This window comes from Cyprinus carpio, chromosome A18 (genome assembly GCF_018340385.1).
Source record: "Cyprinus carpio isolate SPL01 chromosome A18, ASM1834038v1, whole genome shotgun sequence".
NCBI lineage: Eukaryota > Metazoa > Chordata > Actinopteri > Cypriniformes > Cyprinidae > Cyprinus > Cyprinus carpio.
Window position 1 is genome coordinate 4,703,387 of NC_056589.1, and position 24,473 is coordinate 4,727,859.

At 35.8% G+C, this 24,473-nt stretch overlaps 1 protein-coding gene across 1 annotated transcript; it reads left to right on the forward strand.

Moving 5' to 3' along the window:
• Nucleotides 1-1,607: 1,607 nt before the first annotated feature.
• Nucleotides 1,608-23,804, forward strand: LOC109061315 (delta and Notch-like epidermal growth factor-related receptor). Its single transcript, XM_042774823.1, has 13 exons — nucleotides 1,608-2,040; nucleotides 9,023-9,361; nucleotides 9,719-9,813; nucleotides 10,324-10,487; nucleotides 11,659-11,807; nucleotides 12,015-12,168; nucleotides 15,181-15,294; nucleotides 17,808-18,038; nucleotides 19,395-19,517; nucleotides 19,594-19,707; nucleotides 20,620-20,751; nucleotides 21,429-21,675; nucleotides 22,526-23,804. Exons 1-13 carry the CDS (start codon nucleotides 1,786-1,788, stop codon nucleotides 22,635-22,637), a joined length of 2,229 nt encoding a protein of 742 aa, XP_042630757.1. The 5' UTR covers nucleotides 1,608-1,785; the 3' UTR covers nucleotides 22,638-23,804.
• Nucleotides 23,805-24,473: the final 669 nt, after the last annotated feature.

The following is a 24,473-nucleotide window of genomic DNA, read 5'->3' on the forward strand; positions in this document are numbered from 1 at the left end:
CTGCTGGAGACTGCGGAGACAGAAAAGAGAATGAGATCCTTGCAGAGACGTTGCCATGCGGTTGCTGTGATGTTCTAGTCATTTCTAGTGCGCTGATATGCAGTTAAAGGGTGTTCTGGGTGGTTATTAGGGTGTCAGATAAAGCTTACCTCAAAATATGACTCTGTTCACTCTTTTGCTGGAATGTTTTTCACTCATTTTATTACCCGTCAGGTGGAAACCATGCATCCAACAGTGTCTGATCAATTAGAATCTCAACAAACCACACATCTTTAATTTTATTATTATTCATCAGTAGCAGTCAATAAAGCAGGGGCTTTAGTGTTGTTATTGTTAATTTAAGTATAAAAAATAGTTTTGTTAATTGAAATGAAGCTGAAATGGAGTATTATATGAAACATGAATATTAGCCTATAGAAAAGCTTAACCTTATATCCAAATGAGAAATGGCAACTAACATTAAAAATAGATAAATAAATAAAAAGTTTAAGTTCTTATTAATTATTAAAACTTATTAATTATAAAAACTGAAACAAAGCAAAATAGAAATATAAAAAAAGAATATCAATTTGTTATACAATGCTTACAATGTTGTGACGCTTAAATTTACTTTTAGAATTTAAAATGATTGATTTTTGTTTTTATTTTTAATGTTTTATTTTAAATGTATTTAGACAAAATGGTAACACCATACAATAAGGTCCCATTAGTTAACATTATTTAATGCATTATCTAACATTAACTAACAATGAATAATACGTTTGTTACAGTATTTATTAATCTTTATGAAACTGTCCACTTTTAGTTTATGTTAGCTTAGGTCCATCAAATAATATTAACAGATGTTAACAATAAAATGAACATTAATTAAGATTACTAAATGCTTTAGTAGTGTTTTTTTTATTTTTATTTTTTTTTATTCATAGTTCACTCTAAAAAAATAAATAAAAATGCTGGGTTGTTTCTACCCAATTGGGTCAAATATTGACTAAACCAGCTGTTTGGTTTATTTATTTAACTACATGTTTAACCCATATTAGTCCATATTTGACCCAGAATTGGGTTGAAACAACCCAGCATTTTTTAGAGTGTTCATGTTAACTAACAAACGGAACCTTATTGTGCAGTGGGTAACCATTTAGATAAAAAAAACACTATTCTCTATGAACTAGTTGCTATTATCATGCATATTACTAGCATATTGGCTGTTTATAAGTACTTAAGAAGCATATATTAATGCAGAACCATATTCTATATCTCTTAACCCTGCTTCGTACCTAACTACTACAACAACTACCTTACTTACTATCAATAAGCAGAGAATTATGAGTTTATTGAGGGAAAACTCTTATTTAATAGAGAATATGTGCTTCTTAATCTGCCCTGAAGTGTTACCATCAAAATAATGTCGAGTTTTAATATATGCCGTTTATCAGCCATGAGATGGAGATAATAATTGAGAATCCAGTGAGAAATGATCAGTGATGAGACATGTGATGTGTAGGTGTCTGACTGTTCATGCAGAGCTTCAGCTCCACTGACACAGCAGAAACACACTGAGAGAGAGAGAGGAGGAGGAGCGTGTGTGTCGTCACCTGCTGTCACTCCCCTTCGCTCCTCTCTCTCCTGTCCTCAAACACACTCAGACCTTCCAGTCCAGCAAACCGCCTCTCTCTCTCTCACACACACACACAGCTGCAAACGAACGACTGTAATCCACTGATCTGCTCTCCACACCAGCATATCCAAAGCAGAAGCAAAGAGAACTAAATCCGTACCGCTCTCATGCAGGGCTACATTCTTCCTCTCCTCCTCATCCTCGGGGTGAGGGACGGACTCGGGACCCCTCTGACATCGAGCCCCGTCCCTACCGAGGCCCCCAGCCTGCCGCCGGACCCCTGCGAGGGCAGACCCTGCCTGAACGGAGGCATCTGTAGTCATGTGGGAGAGATGGAGGAGAGTCCGAGCACACAGATGCAGGCTGATTTCTGGGCTTATACGTGCATCTGCGGCCAGGGCTTCACGGGACAGAACTGTGAGGTGAGAGCGCGCGTGGTTGTGCACAAATCCATCGCACGTCTTTGCAGACTGGGCATATTGTGTGAGTTGTGTTGGTGTGAATAAACAATCATAATCGTGTGTCTGTCAAAGATCTGTAGGAGCTCATGTGATGTTGGTGAGATGTGAAGTAGAGTGCTGCGTTGCTATGGCAACAGATAGGAGAAGAGCAGAGGTGGCTCTGACTGAGTGTGAGCGTGTATTTAAGAGGAAAAGATCACAGCATATATGTATGTCTTGCAGTTAGATATGGTCTAGAGTGTATTTCTACACAAAGGAAGCAAAAATCATTCTCAGTGTGTCACCTTTTTTTTCATATTGCTAGTATGCAGCGTTGACCTCCTTGCATGCATTCTGTTTTATAACAAATCACTATGGAACACTGAGGCTTTTTGTGATGGGTGATGCAAGCTTTATTTGAACCTCTAGTCAGGTGCATTGTGGTGCAATGATGGTCCAATCTAGATCAATAAAAAACAAACAAAAACACTCTCTTAATATATTTCTTGTTTTCAAGGAAAAACTAATACTACTTAAAACAGTAAACATTTATGTTAAAATAATGGTTAACATAATAATAAGAATGATTTAGTTGCAGAATTGTTTTCAGAGAATATATTTTAAAATGTTTATTATTGTATTGGGTACGATAATTTTTCCTCTTTTTGAAAGAATTAAACCTTTTAAAAAATGTTGTTAGTTTTATGTGTAAAACTAATAATTTTTTAAATAGTATATATTTATGTTTGTATAATGTTGTTAGTTTTATTTTTATTATTATTATTATTATTATTATTATTATTATTATTATTATAAAGTAAATGTAACTTGTAACAGTAAGCCGTAATAATATACTTGTTTTAATAATTTTTTTTAAAATAATATATTATTTAATAATAAATTCAATTATTTTTGAAAATGTTTTAAAATTCTTATGCAATGTTGCCTCTCTCTCTCTCTCTCTCTCTCTCTCTCTCTCTCTCTCTCTCTCTCTATATTTTTTAATAATAAATTTTTTTATATATATACACAGTATATAGTTAACTATAACTATTTAAAAAACTTTAACCATTACTTTAAATTAAATAAACTTAATGGAAATAAAATATATAAAAAACTTAATCTCATTTATTTCAGCTAGTTGCCAAGATATAATTTCTCATTTGTTTAGTTAAGCTGGTGTATTAAAAATAGCTAAAACTGCAAATACTGAAACTAATAAATAAAAAATTATAAATACTATATAAACACACACACACAAAAATCTTTAACTAAAATGAAAAAAAAAAAAAAAATTTTCAAATTCTTTACAAACATATAATAGTATGTCAGTGATATTAAACACTATATTTTATTTTATTTATTTTGCAGTTCATGCTCATAGATGTGGTTAAATGTTCACAGGGAAAGGCTGAGGGCCATTGTTTTAAGGTATTAGTCTCAGATGTGTTTTTTATTGGCTGTAGACACACATCAGAGTTAATACACTAACGGGAGCAAAGCCTGAACGTGAGTAGCACAGCTAGACTCAATTAGGGCTTCTGACCTAAATCACACCAAAGCTTTGCTGGATTCAGAACAGAGATCCACAGAAGAGCTCTCACTGTGTGCACATGCATATTCACTGGACAACAGGTGGCACTCATGAAGTTATGAAATTGTGTGCAGTTGCATCTCATTGGTGTTTGCGTGCCGTTCTTGTCTTCGTCTACTCTCAAGCGAGAAGATGCATCTTTCTGCATGGCGAGACCTGTCCTTTCCTCAACCTTAGTTAAAGCTTGCATCTAAACCTGTGTCCTGTGACATCATACTACTCATTTACATCTCCCCAATGCAGCCAGAAAGGATGCTGCTGCATGATTGGTTTATGCACTGACAAGATTCGCCACGATTGGTCGAAGAGGTTTGCAGTCATTGTGATGTCACTCCGTGTTCCATTTCCCCAGGCATGGCTGGTGTTCTTCAGTCACCCTGTAATGAGACAGCCATTTTTCCGAACTTCATTAACCTGCTGCTGATGTGACTGGATGCATGCAATGCAGCAGAATCACATATTTGAGACTTTATTTACTTTCTTTTGTAAAAACTGAGGAAGAGATGAACTGGAATGATTTGCCTTTTTGCCCTTCATGAGCTGCACTTAGCCTCTTAACCAGCATCTGATGCAGAGTGATTGTGTATGAGTCACCTGTCTGTCCTTTCTGAGAACTTGTGTTTAAAAGGACAAGAACAAGGATGTATGTGCTTTTGGATGTGCACAGTAAGAGGATGCATACTTAGAAACCGTAGATCTGTATTCTGGCCATATCACCAGGGATGCTTATTTTAAGGGTCGTCGTGTTTTTCTTCTCTCCTATTTGGTCTTTTGGCTTTGATTCCAGCTTGTTAAGTAGCAATGGGGAATTCATTAATATTAAAGAGAGAGCTTGACTGACCATTGTTTCTCCAAAGCTTTCATCTTTGAAAAGATTGAAGATTCAAATATAAGCACACTAGCTGTATGTAGACTTGTAAGCCTGTAAGAGTGAGGGTCTCATTAAAGTAGGGATTTGAGGGTAGAATAAATGAATAAAATGAGAATTGAAGGGGTGAAAGGAAAGATGGATATTTTGAAGGACATCAATAGCTCAGTGAGGTCGATAGAGCGAGACATTCAGGAGAACATAAAGCGGAGAGAGCACTAAATATGGAGGACATTAAAAAATATCTTGTTACAAACCTGCATGACTTTATTTCTTATGTCGAACAAAAAGGGAGATATTTAGAAAATATTAATGTCCATGCCGCTCTTTTCCAATCAAAGTCAATAAAAATCATACAGAAATTCAAATTCTGAGGGGGAACAAATAGTCAGAATGGCAAGATGTAAACTCGCAATTACAAGAAAAAGTGTGGCTTTTCATTTCAGGTAAACAAACATTTAAAAATTCCTTCCCATGCTTCTCACTTCCTAGTGTCACATTTACATTGAATCATTTAGCAGGCGTTTTTATCCAGATGTTAAACATGAGTAGTTTCTAGAAAATCCTATTAAACGGATGCCAAGTCTAATTCAACAGAATTCAGCGTAGATCCAACAAACACATTAGCAGCCCAGTAAGATGAACTTCACATTCTAAGAGCTTCTGGGAAAGTAGCTATTTACTTTAATGGTGTTGAATGGGGAACACTGATCTTGCCTATTTAGTCCATTTTTCCAAAGAATCTGTATTTCGGCAGCTCTTCTGCACTAATATGTCCTCATTTAAACTGGATAATTGGTAGCTGCCTTTCAGAACGTGCTGAATTAATAAATGTCATTGCCACTGATGTCTGGCTTTGAGTGCATGTACGTGTGTTATTATGTAGCCATGACACGAATAAAATTGCATTCTGCATTAAAACCCCAGAGAAATATTTTTCCACTTCTGCATCAGATAGCACTAATGAGTTGAATCTCATTTTGTTCGACCTTTAATGCAAGTAAACATGAATCCTTTGTGGCCCGTGCTGCTGTAAACAATGTTTTTTCTGATGCAACTCCAAGTATTTGTATTTCTCTATTAACTGTGTCCTCCGTCTGCAGGCTGGTTAGTATTCATTCAGGCCATCCTCTGATGTTTAGTGGCTATGAGCCAATCATACTTTCATTTCCATTTCATACCTGGCCTTTGAGGATATTCGTACTGTATGAGTGCGAACATTGCATGAAAGACACTTTCATAAATGAAAACTATTCCTCATCTCAAAGAAAACTGGGGAAATCATTAATTCATAATCATTATACAATTGAAAGGTGAGGGATGAACTGTCACACACACTCTCTCTCACTTTCTCTATTTATAGTCAGATGGCAGTGGGTTTTCAAGCTGACTGTATGTGTGTGTGTGCTAGAAACATTTTGTTCTTTCTGTGCTCTTTCCACAAACATGTGCACACAGACACATTGTCCTTTTTGAGTGGATTTGTGATTATGCTTTTGAGAAAGTGCCATGTTGTCCAGGTCAACAGGAACGGCACAAATACAGAATTACCTGCATAAACAACGACAGAAGTGTCACATGTACACAGAGACCTGGGACCAAATGAGCCCCAAACCTTTTTAAAGATATTTTGTGATTACACTGCTTTGAAAACATTGGATCTATGCCACACATAAGCAATAAATTAGTTTCACACCATTTTCATCCTAGTATGCAAAATGAAATCCTAAATTAACAAATAAATATATATAATTAATTAAAATTTAACTAAAAAATAAATACCAAATAAAATGCCTGAAAAAGTCTAAACAATTCCTAAAATGTAATTTATAATAAACAATTTTTAACAGTAATCTAAGTGAAAAGATAAGTGTAAAAAATCCTTTTGAATTTGAGATTTTTTGTACAATTTTGCTTTATATCATAGAAATGTGCAGAATCAAATTTATATAAAATACTATACTATAAAAATACTATATAAAAAGACTGTTTGCATTTTCTTAATATATAATTTATAATAAACGATTTTAAACAATAATCTAAACAATAATCTAAGTGTTACATTTAAAAAAATCTGCATTCATTTGAAATGTTCATAGAAATGTGCAGAATTAAAATATTTCTTATTACTTTTAAAAAAGTCATTACTCAGTCATAAAACTTTACTTCTGTTTTAACTTACATTATGAATAAGGAAGACAAGCTCACCCTTTTCAAATTTGCAACCGTGAGTTGTTATTCAAGTCCGAGGAGACATTTCAGCATGATTTGGTAGCAATTTGACCTTTAAAAATAAAGAAAGAGGAGGTCTTTGCTGCAAGCTGAAGCGTAGCTAACCTTTTGGGGTTTTGAAAGGTTTCTGAAATACTTTCTTTAATCACAATGAAAGAAAATTGAACATTGTCTCTATAGGATAAACACCAGCTCCAGTGCTGGAGGTCTTGGGTTGATCCACTCCATAGCTCTTCACATTAGAGGAGGTTCTCTGTTAAAATCAGACTGAAGATGCCAAAGGTCAGGGATGTGTTGATATCAGTGAGAGCAGGTCTGGAGAGATATCTTGAGTTGGGAATTGTGAGAGATTAATACTATAAATGCTTCATCTATTTCTTCTCACTTTGACGGTTTTTTTTTTCGTCACTTATGACCTTTTCTCACTATTTCTCCTTGCTTTTTCAGCCGCCCTACCTTGTTCTCATTGTAGGGTGATAACAAAGGCCTCCTGAAGTGAATTGATGTGTTTTTGTAAGAAGAATATCCATATTTAAACCTTAATCTCTAGCTGGTGAGAATATTCTAGTCTCATGAGAACCAAGTCTTGTTTACAGGAGCAAAGGAAGCAAAGTTTACTTTGTTAGCAAAGTCTCCTCTTGGCTTATATCGAAATCCTCCAACATTTTTCTTTACAAATCCTAGATTTATACTTCTAATTCATGACCGGTGTTTTGTTTTGTTCGCTCCTCTGCGCTTCCAAGTTCATCACTACTCAACGAATTTTTAAATCTGGATATTTTTCTTACTTCGCTTCAGGCCTTTATTAACCCCCCGGAGCCGTGTTGAGTACTTTTTTTATGATGGATGGATGCAGTTTATTTTTCGCTGCATGATGACATGATGAGTGGCGTGAGAGCGTCATGGCTTGTTGGACGTAGCAACAGCAACAAAGGAGGGCTTGTTTTTGTGAAGGGTTAATTTTGGCTGGTGAGATCAAGGAGAGCCTCTAACATCTAGCCCTCTACATGTGCAGCAGAAGTACTCTAATTCACTTCAGATAAACTTGCCAGTAAACTGATTAGCTTAATAAGGGTGCTCCAGGGACAGATGTGAAGAAGGACATAACATCTCATGCGTTCTGCAGCCTAAAAGGGTTTAATTGTTTACAGCTGATGGATTTTCAACCTAGACTCATGTGAAAATGTGCCTCTAGCTATATTTCTGCAAAACTGCAAAAACATCCCTACAGTATACATGCAATTCACTGCAATTTCCAGCTGAAATGAACACTAGTGGCAGTAAAAGAACATAAACCTTTACTCCATATCCATGGCATTTCTGACGAAGTAAAATTGCTTGTTAGCACACCTGGTACAGCATTAGATTTATGATACAAAGCACTTGGGAGCCCTGTGAAACACAATTCATGATAAAAGTTAGGCTAAAATTAAGCTAAAATGGCATGGTTGTGTCAGCAAATGTCATATTTGCTTTTGTTTACACTATTGGTTAGGTTTGGGGTCTGTTTTTAATGTAAGTGGTCCATCATTTGCAAATGTGATAAAGCATTAACCTTTTATCCCCACTCACTGGCATTTCACTTTTAAAGTGACACAAAACATGCAAGAAGCAACATAATATCTTTCCTTGGTTTGTAGATTTTACAGCTAAGTAATCTGTGATGTAACATTTTAATGTGTTATTTAAAATAATTACGAACATGTATTTGTTATTATATAAGGATAAGCTATTTTGCCTGGGGGAAACAGTACATTGTTGATATTCCTTGATATCTTCTATTATCCAGTAGAAGCATTTTATGTTAGATTACTTATGTAATGCCAACACACATAATATGGAGTATAAATAGTTTACAGATGAACATATGCACCAATATGGCACATATAAGTCAGACTTCATCTCTTGGGAAGAAGGCATGTCCCTACCAAAGGAAACTGAGCATAATTAGAGTAATTGGATCAATATCACTACATAATTGTAAGCTAAAGGAATAAGTGCTGTAGATTTTGGTGCAGGTGTTCCTGCGGGCAGAGCGGGACAGCTCTATTGCTATTGTTTATATTTATAATGATGCTCATCTGCGATCTCAGTATATTAATTGCTCTCAGTTCTCATTCTTCAGGCCAAGTGATTGTTAGTCGATACATTTTTGCCTGAAAGGAAAGCTGGAGTGTTCACTGCTGTTTTGTGTGACTAGAGCAGTTTAAAATGTTTGATAATATGATGCCGTTTTCATCTCTCATGCGTGTTATTTTTATTGGGTGCAGTTTTTTGCAGATCCATGCGCGAGCAGCCCCTGTCTCCATGGCAACTGTAGCCAGGAAGGTGAAGGGGATGGGTTTGTGTGCGAGTGCATTGAGGGTTACAGTGGGGTCCGGTGTGACCTGCCTACTTTGACCTTTGACCTGTCCGAGTCCACCTGGGACCTCGCCGAGAGCCTTGTACCGGAGCATGCCACGCCCGCCACACCCGCCACGCCTGCGACCACCACTCAAGTGTTTCAGCCAACCACAGTCCCCACCACTACTCAAGCTCCGCCCACACTGGAGTCGTGGCAACCCAAACTGGGTCAAAAAGTGGTGGAGATACTGTGGAAGGATCAGCAGGTGAGCAGGTGTGCGTTTGCATGCATCAAGTGTGTGTTTGTGTAAACATGATGTGTCATGATGGCTGCATCTGGTCTGGAATGCAGGATTGCTCCGGTGAGTAGCTTATTTGTGACCCTGGACCACAAAACCAGTCATAAGGGTCAATTTTTCAAAATTTATACATCATCTGAAAGCTGAATTAATAAGCTTTCCATTTATGTATGGTTTGTTAGGATAGGACAGTATTTGACGAGATACAACTATGTGAAAACCTGGAATCTGAGGGTGCAAAAAAATTACAATATTGAGAAAATCGTCTTTAAAATTGTTCTTAGCAATGCATATTACTAATCAAAAACTGTGTGTGTGTTCTAGGTTACTGATGAAGCTGAATGTGTGAGTACCGCAGGAGGTGAGTCTGCCGGAATGATGACTGTTTCCATGGAGGTCGCCGAGGAAACAGCTGTGAAGTAAGAAACTTTCTCATGTCCTATTTATCTTAGTTGTGGGCTTTTAATGTGTTTTTAGTTTACTTTCTGTGGTATATATGGATATTTCTAGCCTTGAACTACTGCAAAACAAAATATAAAATAAGAATATAAAAAAAAATTAAAAATAATATATAAAAATGATCAAAATATGGATGGAAATTCATCAATTATATATTTAATATGTTTGATTGATTATATAATTAAAATATACATTTAAACCATTGCCACACTTTTGGGGTACAGTGATTACTTAACAGGTAAATATACATTTTAGATCGTATGAATTATTAAAAAAGCTTTAATATAGTAAATTATTGAATATTATACATTTAATATGATTTCTGTTTGATTATAAATATTTAATGTAATCCATTATTAATTAACATATTAATATTACATTTAAATACTGACATGGGACTGATTTTGATGAGAACTTTCTGTCTCTCTCTCTCTCTCTCTCTCTCTCTCTCTGTCTGTGTGTGTGTGTAGGTTGGTGGGTAATGTGAGTGGCTCTGCTGTACTGTGGCGTGTAGGTCAGGCTGGTTATGAACAGTGCTCTGCTGCAGATGGTACAATCATGTGGTTCCAGCAGAGCTCAGATGGCCTGGTGCTCCCTGACCAGTCCCTGCCATTCGGACACAACTACTTCATCAGTAAGTGTGTATGTGCCTGTCTGTTTCCAACTCGTTTGCAATTAAGAATTTTTTCCAGACACATTGATGAGTTTTTTATTTGACCCTGTCTGGTTCTGTGAGCCAAACAATGTCTGCCCTTGAGGCACTGCTGTGTGTGTGTGTGTGTGTGTGAAAGGAAATAATAAATAATATCCACAATGTTATTAAAATTGAATGACATGGATTTGCTTTGTTTAATAAATGTGAATCTAGATTTCTAGATGTATGTGTCTGGGTTAAGACAGGCAAAACAGGTAGTTAAGTGTGTATTTTATGTGTGTACGATGTGGCTGACAATAATCAAACTGAATATACTTGTTGTGTGTGTGTGTGTGTGTGTGTGTTAGGTAACAAATGATTAAAAAGCTGTTATATAATAAAATAATATTATATTATATTTAAAATATAATATATAAATAATATATAAATATAAAAAATAAGGTCTCACATTTATTAAAGTATAACAAATAATCATAAAAATTCTACCTAACGTAAATTAACATTTTTTTTTATTTATTAAAAAAATAAATACATAATTTATCTTTCAATTTCTGGTAATTTATCAGATCAAAAAAATTTTTTATAGTGACTGTTCATTGTACATTCACTCTCTTTGAATAACTAACTTAACTTAAAACAAGCTAAAAACAATCAGAACACATTAGCACCTGTATAGCAACACCCTGGCAACCACCCTTGTGGACCTGTATAGCAACACCCTGGCAACCACCCTTGTGGTACATAATATATGTAACAGGGTATATTTTATTATGTATATATAAATACCACACATAAATTTCTTTGAAAAATAAAATAACATTTATATATTTATATTCTTATATTTTATATATATATATATATATATTTATATAACATAACATATAAATATATACATGCATGTGTGTGTATTTATATATACATAATAAATATACACAGTATCTACACATATATTTATGTAAACAAACTTTTATTTTGGATGTGATTAATCGTGATTAATCATGACAGCCCTAAATATATATATAGATATATATATATATATATTATATATATATATATATATTATATATATATATATATACCTATATATGTATATATATACATTACTCTCTATTATAACTATGGAGTTTTTTGTTTCTCTCTCTCCATGTAGGTGTGCTGCACGTTGGTTCACCCTCTGGTCCAGAGGTCACTTTGAGGCTGCATCTCAATGTAAAAACCAATAATTGTGTGGAGCCTGGCAGTGGATTCAGTGACCCACAATGCTCTGGGAAAGGAAAATGCATCACCCACTCCTCTGTGGTAATGACCTCAGATCATAATAAGCATTATGTGCTTTCATATTTAATCTTTTTAGAGCACTGAAAGACCAGTATTACACCTCTGATTGTGTGCTGCTGTTTTTCATTCCAAAGTGTTGATATAATAGTTACTTTTGTTCAGTTTGTGTGCTTTCTGTGCAGAGTTGCTGTGAACATTTGATGATGTGTGTTTAAATGTGAATCACAGGACACATTTTACTGCCAGTGTGATGATGGGTATTCTGGGATCTTCTGTGAGGAGTTTGACGCATGTCACCTGAAGCCCTGCGAGAACAACGGCACCTGTGCTGACCTCAGACAGAGAGATGAAGGACAAAACTACACCTGTACCTGCCAACCAGGTGTGTGAGCTTATGTGTGTTTGAGGGATTCTCAGGAAACTGTGTCAGGACTTGTGTGTCCCCTGGCTGAATTACCACGATAGAGTTAACAGGATTTTGATCATAGTTGCATTATTTGATAGATTTTACTCTGTTTAGTGTGCAATGCATGATAACTAATAAATGTATGTTTTGATTGGAATGTTACAGTACATTTGAATACCCTTACTAATGCTTTATGCATTTTTAATAGTTCTCTGTGGTGGTTACATAAGTTACAATTATTATATATATGAAAATTAAATTTTTTTAAAGTTTTAAAAGTAAGATTTATAAATATCATATAGCCTAAATGTCTATTATACTCCCCAGGGCTGTGTTTATTTTAATAATAATAATAATAAAAAAATACAATAAAAACAGTAATATTGTGAAATATTATTACAATTTTAAATAACTGTTTTCTATTAGAATATATTGTAAAATGTAATTAATTTCTTTGATCAAAGCTGAATTTTCAGCATCATTACTTCAGTTTTCAGTGTCACATGATCCTTCAGAAATCATTCTAATATACTGATTTAATGCTCAAGAAACATTTATTATTATTGTCAATGATGAAAACAGTTGTGATGCTTAATAGTTTTGTAGAAATCGTGATTTTTTATTTTTTTTTTCAGAATTTTTTATGACCAATACAGATGCCAATTATTTGCATGTTTGCTATGTCCTTCAACTTATATTCAGGATCTATATTTATTTAATGTTTAACTTCTTTTTACTTAATTTCATCTTCATATCACAACAATAAAAACATGGCATGGCAGCTGCAACAAAAATATTAACAACAGGCAAACTAAACTGACGAAGTTTAATGTTTTCAGATGGAGAAAAAAAATCTTTCAGCTTTGTACAGATGTAATTACTCATTTTTGATGAGTAGAAAGATCAAAAGAAAAGCATGTAGTGTTATCAGTGTTGCTTTAAAATTCCCTTTTCCTAGATAGTTCTATATGAACATCAAACATTTATATTAATGACATTGAAAACCACCCACAATTTGCTTTTATTAATTTAAATGCATTCAAAATATTAACATGAAAGTTCTGTTTGCATAACAGGAATCTACCAAGAATCAATGTCCTTATTAATTGTGTAGATATGTTTGTGCTGTCTTGTGTCTGTTTTTTTTTAATAATGGAGGTTTACCTTGGGCAGAGCACAGAGCTTTAATGTTCTGATGATGCTTTAAATGAAAAGATAGGGCAGGGGAAGAAAATGGAAAATGATGAACAAAATAAAGGTTGAGCAAGAGACACTGAAGGTCGGGGATTTGTGCCTTTGATCATGTAAATGAAGATTATTTTGAGCCTGTTATTTGAGTTATTTAAAGCCTTCCAGAAGAAACAACTGTGCCTTTTTAAGAAATGCTGTCATGGACATGCTGATGGCAAGGCATATCTATTAGGGTCTAGTGGAAGCACACAAACAAACACTGTTTACTGTTTCGTCCATTTTTGTAAGAGGATTATATGGAGAACACAGGAGGGCATAAATTATGTTAATTAGTGGTGTTGTAAGAAAAGCAGCCATGTTTATTAGCATTGGCTGACTGATTCTTGTTGGTTTATTTTTTTGTATAACATTGGTTGGCAGAATTTTTTTTGTTTATTGGTGAAGGGTTTGTTAGATTTTTTTTTTTTCTCTTTTTGTGCATTGAAAGTGTTTTTTGCATTTTAACAAAGTGTTTGTAGTTCCTGAATTGATAGTAATACCTGTGTTGAAAATTATTGCGTTTTTAATGGTTTTTAAAGTTTGTTCAAAGTTCGCAAAAGTATAGTTGAGGATGAATTCTTAATAAAGGAAAGTTCCAAAAAAAAAAAAAAAAAGTTTGCTTGTGTATTAGTTAAAAAAAAAAAAAAGTTTGCTTATATGTGTGTGTGTGTGTGTGTGTGTGTGTGTGTGTTGTTTTATAACATATATATGTTTTTATTTGTTTTAATGTTTATTTGTCTGAAAACTGATATGCAATTATTTAATGTTTTACTTTAAACATCATGCAAACACAACTAGTTCCCTGGAATTACACATTGTTATACTTTGTCAGTGGATCCGATATTACAAAACCAATAAAGGATTAAGGAAATGTAATTATCAGTCATTTAACCGATTATCGGTCAATCTTAGTTTGTATGATGCATTAAAATGTAATGTGTTTTTAAATGAAGATGTGTTATGTGTTTTTTGTGAGGTCTAGTCTAAGGGATGAAAATATCTTTAGCTCAATATAAAAACAAAGTTCCCATCAAACTCAAATGTGTGCAGGTGTATTAGACATTCACTAATATTGATATTTGACTGATATCAATGCCAATTATTTGACTGTTAATATGTCTGATAACTGATATGCAGAACTGATATTCATTTAATGTTTTACTTTAACAATCATAAAAAACCAACAACAGCTAGTTCCCTGGAAAAATTATACATTGTTAGAAGATGCAAAGAAAATATATTCTGTCTCATATGAAGTTATTAATATTTTTGTTGGCGTCTAGAACAGGCTATAAAATACTTGCTGACAGTGCTATTTTAAGTCTTTAAAGTAAATAGGGCATCTTATCAAATGCTGTCAGTCACCCCTTTTTAAACACATTTATTTATAATATTAGTGGATCTGATATTACCAAACCGATGTACCATTAAGGAAAAGCTATTATCGGTCTCTAAAACAGATTATCGGTTGATCTCTAGTTTGTATGATGCATTAAAATTGAATGTATTTTTAAATTAAGATGTGTTACGTATTTTTGTGAGGTTTAGTTTTATGGATAAAAATATCTTTAGCTCAATATAAAAACAAAGTTACCATCAAAATCAAATGTGTGCTGGTGTATTCGAGATTGACCGATATTGATATTTGATTACCATTAAGGAAAAGCTATTATCGGTCGCTAAAACCGATCATTGGTCAATCTCTCTTAATGTGTTTGTAAATTCTGATGTGTAATAGAATCTGTGTGTGTGTTTTAGGTTTTGAGGGAGACCGTTGTCAGTCATTGGTAGATCACTGTGTTTCTGGACCCTGCAGGAACGGAGCCACTTGCTCCAGCAGCCTAGAAGGACCTCATTGCTATTGTGCTGAAGGTACTTATTAATAGCCTCCTCTCATGAAATCATGTCTGACACGATCAAATCTGTTGTGTGCTTGTCTCTGTGTGTATGTTTGGAAGTGTATGTGTGTGTTAAGCTTGAATCGTCCTGATTCAAGCTCTATTTCTGTTCCTCCTCCTCTTGCTCTCTCTAAGTGTGTCAGAGAGTTGCTTTTTTAAACTCTCTTCCTTTCTTCCAATTAATCGTGAAGCACGGCCCAGCGCTGCCCTCTCTCTCAGGAGGACTGTACTTTCAGCACTAGCTCTCTCTCTAACCAGGGCGCACTCTCAGTCAGCAGATAGAACAGGGACACAACCACTTCTGCTGCCCGAAGAAGCACTAGAATCAGACAAGAAAGGAAATTTGATAGGAGTCCCTTGAACTTTGGTGGCAGAAATGCACTCGTAGGCTAAAATATATTAATCTTGTGGTGTGAACGAGCACCCTAAGCCACCGTTTAAAACACCAGGAATGCTGAAACAGTAAGGAAAGTGGCACCATTAGCTCATTTTTAATTAGGGTGGTACAGCTCAGGGTATGGCTTTTAATATTTCAACAACCACATGAGACAGTTAACAGCTATTTCAGCATTTCAGTGCTAAAACATTCATTCAAACTATAGAAGGTAATAGAAATGACCTCAAACAGCAATAAAAGGCATCCGGCTGGAATCTAACCTTTAGTACCATTCAAAACAGGGAAGACATAGTTCACTCAAAAATGAAAATTCTTTCATTATTCTACATGTCATTTTAAATCTGTCTGCTTTCATTTTTTTTTTTTTTTTTTTTTACAAAGTCACTTTCCAGTGCCTTCCCTCTTTCTTCTACTCTCTGCTGAAATGAGCTACCGGCCTTCACTCCAACTGCTAAAGCATCACAGTTTTCAAGATGCAGATGAAGACATTCCTTTACCACCGGCATTTAACTACTCTACAACCCTAAATCAATTAATTCCTTGTCTCTGCATGTCTCCTCTGCTCTACCTACCTCTAGCTTTCTAATAAAAATGGCATTGTACACTGTGAATGATGCAAAATTGGTTATTCTCCTCTATTGTAAGTCGCTTTGGATAAAAACATCTGCTAAATGCATAAATGTAAATGTATTCTTTCAGTGGAACACAACAGGATGATTTTTTTAAAGCAGTTTATCATACAATCACAGTTGTTAATTTTTGCATTTATGAATCGCCATAAATGCAGTATAAAAGTAGTCCAAATCACTCCTGCACTGTGTTCCAAGACTTCTGAAGCCATACAGTGGATTTATGTGAGAAACAGACTAAATTATAATTATTTGCTGAAAATCATCCCCTTTGATGAAGCTCTTAGATGAAATATGGTACCAGTTGTGTGATGTCTGATGTCTGTGAGGTTTGGTCATCCAGACTAAACGGACGGCTGTTAAGGTGCGTTTTTGCTGGAGCTTCACAGTTGTGGTCACTATAACCTGTCATAGTTTAAAAAAAATAAGAGCATACAGGTTTGGAACAACAGGAGGATGAATAAATAATGAGTAAAAAGTGTGAAATGATTTTGGAGTGAACTATTCCTCTAATACAGGCAGTGAAGCACATTGATGTCGGCTCTGTCAGGCTGCGAAAGTTTCATTAAGATAATGCATGAGAGCGCTTCCGTAAGGGAAACTGTGGGCGGATCGGCGCACTGAGCTCTATTTCTCTGTGTGTGATTGACATTTATTGGGGGGATCATAGCCACCAAGCTTGTAATCTGCTGGTGCGTGCATGTTAGAGGAGACTACAAATGCACAAAAACAAAAACAAACATAGACTGTACATGTGTGTCTGCACATGCTTGTATGCAGAATTCTGGGTGTCTTGACATACAGTATGGTTCCTCTTTTTAATGATTTTATTAACAAACAACTGATCAATTTAAAGGAAAATCCACCTTTGAACACCTATGGGAGATTTTCAGCGCTCTCCTTCATCTTCATTGAAATGCCAAATATGGGAATACAATGGTTCTCCATCCATCCAATAGAGTTTCCAGAGATTTACAGAATGCCAAGTTGCACTGAATCTGCTCTGGCAGTAGTGGCGCCCCTTCCTGCAGGTCTTTCCTTTCATTTGTCACTCATCTCTATACAAAGCTGTGTTAGCCAATAGTTCTGGCATTGTGACTGAAATCTCTGCAAGATCACATACATCTCAGAATTCCACACCCAGATCTCAACATCCAGTCAACAGCCGCTCTACATATTTTCTTTTTCAATAATCCTTTACACTCAAATGTATTTCACAGTGTGTAAGAACAGATCTGTCACTACTTCCATTTCATTGTGTCTTTAAATGTTAGCAGCATCTGTCAAATAAGATCTCATCCGTGTTCACAAGTTTTTCTCATCTTCATGTCTGTAATTTTCTATAGTGGTTATTGAGATTAAGGGCTACATGATTCAGAATCAAATAAACTGAATCAGACTCAAACTGGTTTCTTTATGCAATACTGCACATCTTAGTCTCTTCCTCTTTCTCTCTGTTAGGGTATCAGGGTGCCATGTGTGAGCAGAAGATTGATCCCTGTGCTTCTGGGCCCTGCCACAATAATGCCAGCTGCTCCCCACAGGGTGCCGGTTTTAGCTTCAGTTGCATCTGTCCTGCGGGTTTTACCGGACCTAGCTGCGCCCAGTTAGTGGACTTCTGCGCCCTCAACCCATGCGCTCACGGAATCTGCCGCAGCGTCGGCACCAGTTATAGGTGCCTGTGTGTACCAGGTGAGGATCTTATTGGTTTCTGCTCATAGCTGTGCCTCTCCCATACATTCCTTCCAAGACCGTCTGGTTGCCATGGCAACTGCCTCCTGTGTATTGCGTGCTCGGGCATAATTGTCTGTGAAGTGTGACTGCACCAGCTGTGCAGCCAGATCAGTCTATCCACTGAAATCACCCCGCTCTGACAAGAGGTGTCCGATGGGACCTAAACATTCTCTGGAGGGATTGCAAGTTATGCTCAGTGGGATTGCCCTATGAAGACGACACTTCTGATGACAAATGCCTGTTCCTGTGGGATTGCTGAGATTTGCACACTCAGTAAACACAAAATGGTCTTCAGCAAAACAAATGATCAAATGATTTAAGGGCAGCATTCTGGGCCTGGGTTTATGTAAATTTCAGTATCATACTAGTATGCATGTACTGCACTAACCCCAACCCTAACCAGCATGCACATGTCCTCACCATTTTCACAAAATCACATTTTTGTAGTTTACACAGGACCATAAAAAAAAAAAAAAAAAAAAAAAAAAAACTTGCACTTTGAAAGCACATTTTCAAAAATTTGCATTTTCAGGCCCCCAAAATGCAGTTTTCGTGTGAATGACCGTCCAAAATGCATAAAAAGTTTGAACAAACCAAGAAAATTTCATCAGTAATCATAACTTCTGGAGAGAAATGTGTTTGCAAGAAATGCAGTATACTTTGAAATGCTCTGTGTTCCGTGTTTTTACTTTGATCTTTAGCATCACTATTATTATTGCTCTCACGATTTAAACAGATCCTTTACTCCAAAGTTTTTTTACATGATAAATGAAAAAGAAATCTCATATTCTTATATTGAAGAAGGGAATTGAGCCATTTATAGAGAAAATCATAGATATTTGTTGGTGGGTTCTTTTAGTTAAAACAGTAAATAATCATCTAGCATCCACACTTAACAGCTTCATAGCCACTCAAAACAAAGTAATATGTAAAATAATGTAGTGTACATCGTGTGTGTGTGTGTTTGTGTTTGGAAGAGCCAAAAAATACTTAATGCAGACATTTTGCACCTCACGTTATTATATGCTGTTACTTCACTTCGTCAAATATTTTCATGCATACATTTTACAATATAATCTACACAAGACGATATCTATGGATTAATATATATATATACACACACAATACGGAAAACCCCCATTTTTTCTTAGTTATCTGTACCATCAAGTTGCCAAATCCTGTAAACCCCAACTAAACTAAACACTGCTCTCTAGTGGCTCTCTAGGAACACAGCTTAAGCTCTATCTACCACATCTATGACATCTTGTTGATTGCTATAGACAATAATTTTGTGTTTTCTATCTATTCTCTTAGGTTATCATGGTCTGTACTGTGAGGAGGAGTATAATGAATGCTTGTCTGCTCCCTGTCAGAATTACGCCACATGCAGAGACCTGATCAATGCCTACGAGTGCATCTGTGCCCCACAGTTCACAGGTGCGTTTAATGCACTTGGAGCTAAAAAAAAGTCAGTAAAAAAACGATGTGCTTAATGTGATGTGGGTTATTTCAGGTAAGCACTGTGAGATATATAAGGACCCCTGTCTGAGGCTCAGGTGCCAGAATGGAGGACGCTGTGAGAGTGGAGGGAGAAACACATCCTGTGTGTGTCCACCGGGATATATGGGTGAATATTAGTGTTTGTAAGATATATTTGTGTCTTTGTCTGTGTTCGCAACACATTGCCATACTACTACTACTACTGCTACTACAAAAATTGGGATTTTCAATCTATTAGAAGCCACAGACCTCTAAATATGATCAAACTTATGCAAGGGACAAGGATTTTAAAAGGCAGCTATATATATTCTTTTATAAAGTTTATATTGTGGAAAAATATGTATTGTGTAAAATATTATTTTTGTAAATATTTAGTTTCTAATAATTGGTAAATATTTAGCAATATTAATATAAGTGTTTAGATACTTTTTTAACTGTAGTACTGTACTGTTAGATGTAGTATTTTTTTATTTTATTTACATTATTTTGAAATTTATTTTAATAAAAACTTTTTATTTTGTGTAATGTTATTTATTTATTTTAACTGTTTTGCCTATAGTACTATACTGTTAGATGTAGTATTTGTTTGTTTGTTTATTTATTTACATTTGTTATTTATTTTAATAAAATTTTTATTTTGTGTAATTAATTTTTTTTAGTCTGTTGACCCCCTAGCACCCCCCAGTTGGAAATCCTTAACCTAATACATTTGCCAATGTAAGTGTGCTATATGGCACACTTCACAGTATACCATATACCACAATGCATTGTGTTCAACTTGACAAACAATTTCAATTTCCACCGCTATTGGATCAGACAGCCATTAAGACATTTTCACACAGATTGGATTAAACATGTAATATATATATGTATATAATTTTCAAGATAACTTGCTCTTGTATTGTTTTACATGTGTACTGCACAATATGCATCATGCAGCAGACTTATCTGCATTCCAAACATAGCTATTGTGTATTTTGAGAGGAATAGCGATAGTAGGTCTGTATTCTGTCTCAAACACTTTTTTGTCTCTTTGTAGGTGACAACTGTGAGGTTGACGTCAACGAGTGTGAGAGTAACCCCTGTCACCATGGTGGCACCTGCATTGACCAATCAAACGGCTACACCTGTCACTGCCCTCCTGGCTGGGTCGGCGGAAGCTGTGAGATCCGTGAGTTTACACCGGGGTGAAGGGAAATGTGTCAGGAATTATTTATTTATAATTCTTTTATATATAACAAAAACACAAATATGATTTAAAATTGTCCATGGGGGCAGGCAGCGACTTAAAGGGACCTGGTGTTTTTGCTCTGCTTGTGGCAGTTCAGACATTTTTCCATGACGGCTTAGGCCTCAAGGACAGCGTTATGTATGCACAGGGGTACAGAGCGGATCCTCTGAGGAGTGACGTGCTCCTGCCTTTTATGGCAGCTGTGACTCGGCACCATGTGAACCTCCTCCCGCTCCGCCAGCTCACATCATTGTGGGACGACTGTGACGTGTGAGGAGGCAGAGCCATGTGACTCTCTGAAATGACTTGCCATTCAGAGACCGACAGGAATATCCCACTGTGTTTGTGGGTGTGTATATGTCCTTGCTAGCTGTCGCTCAGTCTGTGGCTGTTATTAAAGCATTTCATCAGCTAGACTACTGTTGTTAATGTAAGAACCTGCATTGTTCACCCAGAACCCCCTAACAATGCCCTAGCAACTATCCAGAACACCCTAGCAACTTTATAACAGAAGTCCTTAGCAACCACATAGCATAGTGACAAGTTTTTCTCAGGACGACACCCAATCACACTTTCTTGTCTTTCTTCTTTCTTCATCATTCTCATCTCTCTCTCAGATCTGCAGTGGAAGATGGCTCAGCCGGTCGACTCGCTGACCAACATGCCGCGTCACTCTCTGTACATAATCATCGGCGCTCTGTGTGTGGCTTTCGTCCTGATGCTCATCATCCTCATCGTTGGCATCTGTCGCATCAGCCGCATTGAGTACCAGGGCTCGTCCCGTCATGCCTACCAGGAGTTTTACAACTGCCGCAGTATTGACAGCGATTTCAGCAATGCTATAGCCTCCATTCGTCACGCAAGGTAATATACTGTTTTATATGCCTTTTTAAAAAATGTTTTCATGTGTGAAACACAAAAGAAAATGTTTTCAAGAATATTCAGGCTGCTCTTTTCATTACAACTTAATGAATGCAGGGCTGCAACTAACAATCATTTTGATAATCGATTAATCTAACGATTATTAGAACGATTACTTGACTAATCGATTATTTCACAGATTGATCAGCAGGCTTTGATTGATTATTCAGCTTTTGCAAGTCATTTAAATATTAAGTTATACATATTCTATACATATAGAGCTGCTTTACAGCAGAAAATAAAGTTGTAATTCTAACTGAAAGTGACATGCTTATGCGCATTCGTGTGCTTTGGAGAGTGATTATGCAGGGAGGGTGGGATCTTATGCTTTCAAAGCTGGCATGCTATTGCTAGCCTCTCCGAAATCACCTGCCCTACACCTGAAATACTGTAAAGCTATCTATTGCAATCTTTTGCATAAACGTGATGTGACTTGACTGGAATGCCGATTGCAGAGTTTGTGCAAACATCCACATCGTTTTGATCAAATGCTTTCTTAACGGCTGTTTTCTCACCACTTTAATTTTTGTTGTGTGTTTATTTTGTTATTGAGAGAAAAAACACACAGCACATATTTGCATTTTCATCTAAACACCAGTCTCAGCTGCGCCAGGTTGTTCACTAACATTAACCGCTGCTTGCTTATAACAAACTAAGCAAAGAATGAAAGAGAACTTGAATATATCGGGGCCTTTGCACATGACAACTTTGTTGACAATTTTTTTTGTTGTTGTTCACTTTATCGATAATATCCACTTAACGTTTCAGTTCTATTCCTTTGTGTGTGTTACAGGTTTGGGAAGAAATCCAGACCAGCAATGTATGATGCGACTCCCATCAGTTATGAAGATTACAGCCCTGATGACAAGCCTCTAGTAACACTCATTAAAACTAAAGATTTGTGAGGCAATACATGTGCACACACACACACACACACACACACTGCAAACACACAGTCACTATTCCAGCCTTTAGAATGAGCCAATCCGTGCAGTATTTATTTCCAGAGAACATGTTTAAAAATTTATCAAACTTTTGAAATTGATATATTTTATCATTGTAAACCATGAAGCTTTTAATTCACATCAGGCACTAGGAGTGCTGCACATAATTAGTTTAATGGAATAATCCCAAACAAATGTGCTTTGTTTGCAGACGCAAATGTTTTGTGGAATGTGAGTAGACAAATAACAAAGTTACGCTGCAAAATGTGTGCGGGGGTGGGTGGGGGGGGACATTTAACCGAACCCTTCCACCCTCTAGACTCTGATTACAAATTTGATAGCAGCAGTCCAAGCAAAAGGTGTAGAATTAGAGAAATAGAGCTCATAGTTCAGTTAAACTGTAACTTTGTACAGAAGAATCAAAAGATAAGACGATGTAGGTTGCCTTACTGGTGCATGGATAGGATCAATGGTTCGGCATTACTCTGTAACCTTATGTACATTGTTATTTGCTGTTTATTTCTTTTTGTTCATTGTGGTCTCTTTTGTGTCATGAACTTGGTGTTAGCAAAGTCTTAAGATACCACTGTCCATGTGAAGGCAGCACAACAAAGTGCTTTTAATAAAGGTAGTATTTGGTGGTGTCATTTCACTAAGAAAAACTCCTGATCTATATTTCATAGTATTTTATAGAACGTAAATTGAAAAGACTTCTTTGTTCCAGTACACCTGCAGAGCTCCCTAAGGTGCAGTCACATTTATCTCTGCTCTACAAAGATTTGCAAAATTCGGTGAAATCCAGTCATTTCAATAGGACTTTCACACAAAGGTAAAAAAAAGTTTCCCATGCAGATTTTGCTTGTTTTCAAGTTGGTCATGTTCATCCATCACTCAACTCTTGACAAGGAATATGTTTTTGTCCACAAAATCTCGCCAAAATTTTCCAAATGTGGCCACAAATTACCATACAGAGTTAAAGTCCACATTAAATCAAAATTTACACTATTTATTTTGTTAGCGCACATGACTAGTCTTGAACAATTAATCCGCAAGTTAAGTAACAAAAAAATAAAATAAAAAATAATAATAAAATAGTGAACTTGTGGTTCATGCAGACTTTTTTTTTTTTTTTTAAATCTGAAAAAAACCTTGAAAGAATTAGAAAATACACTGAAACCAGTAAGTCTGTTTAGACATATAGTAAAAAGCTAAAAACTATCAAGAATTTGCTCATATATAATCTGACAACACAAGAAACTGGAGTTTACATCTTTGATTTAAACATCAAAATATAAACAGACATGCACGTTTACTATTAAAGTTGTTTATGCGCAGAGTGAAATCAGTGTACCATTTGGGTTTTGACCTTTACTTGATAAAAGAACACAGTTTTTGGTGCTTACATGGACTTACATGTTGTCGAATTGTTAATTATAATCATAAGATTGTGAATGTAATGCATGAGAGCCATGGAAAGTTCAAGAACTGAAAATGCTACCTGTGTAATGGAAGTTGTAGGGAAAATAATGTGAACAAGTAGGAAACTTTGAAACTTTTAATCTGCACAGAATGTTTATTGGCATCAAAACAGACTTAAGATAGCCTCCAAGAATAAGATTGCCTTCCCCATGAGTATCTACTGAGACATTAGTGAGCTCATGGTAAGAGTATTGGAACAAAAGAAGTGTCTCTGCCAGGTCCTGGAGTCTGGTTAAGACCGGTGTATTTCTGCTGTGCGCTTCTGGTGTTCCTGCATTGGGTTCCAGCTCTTTCTCGCTCTCTTTCTCTTCATTTGCA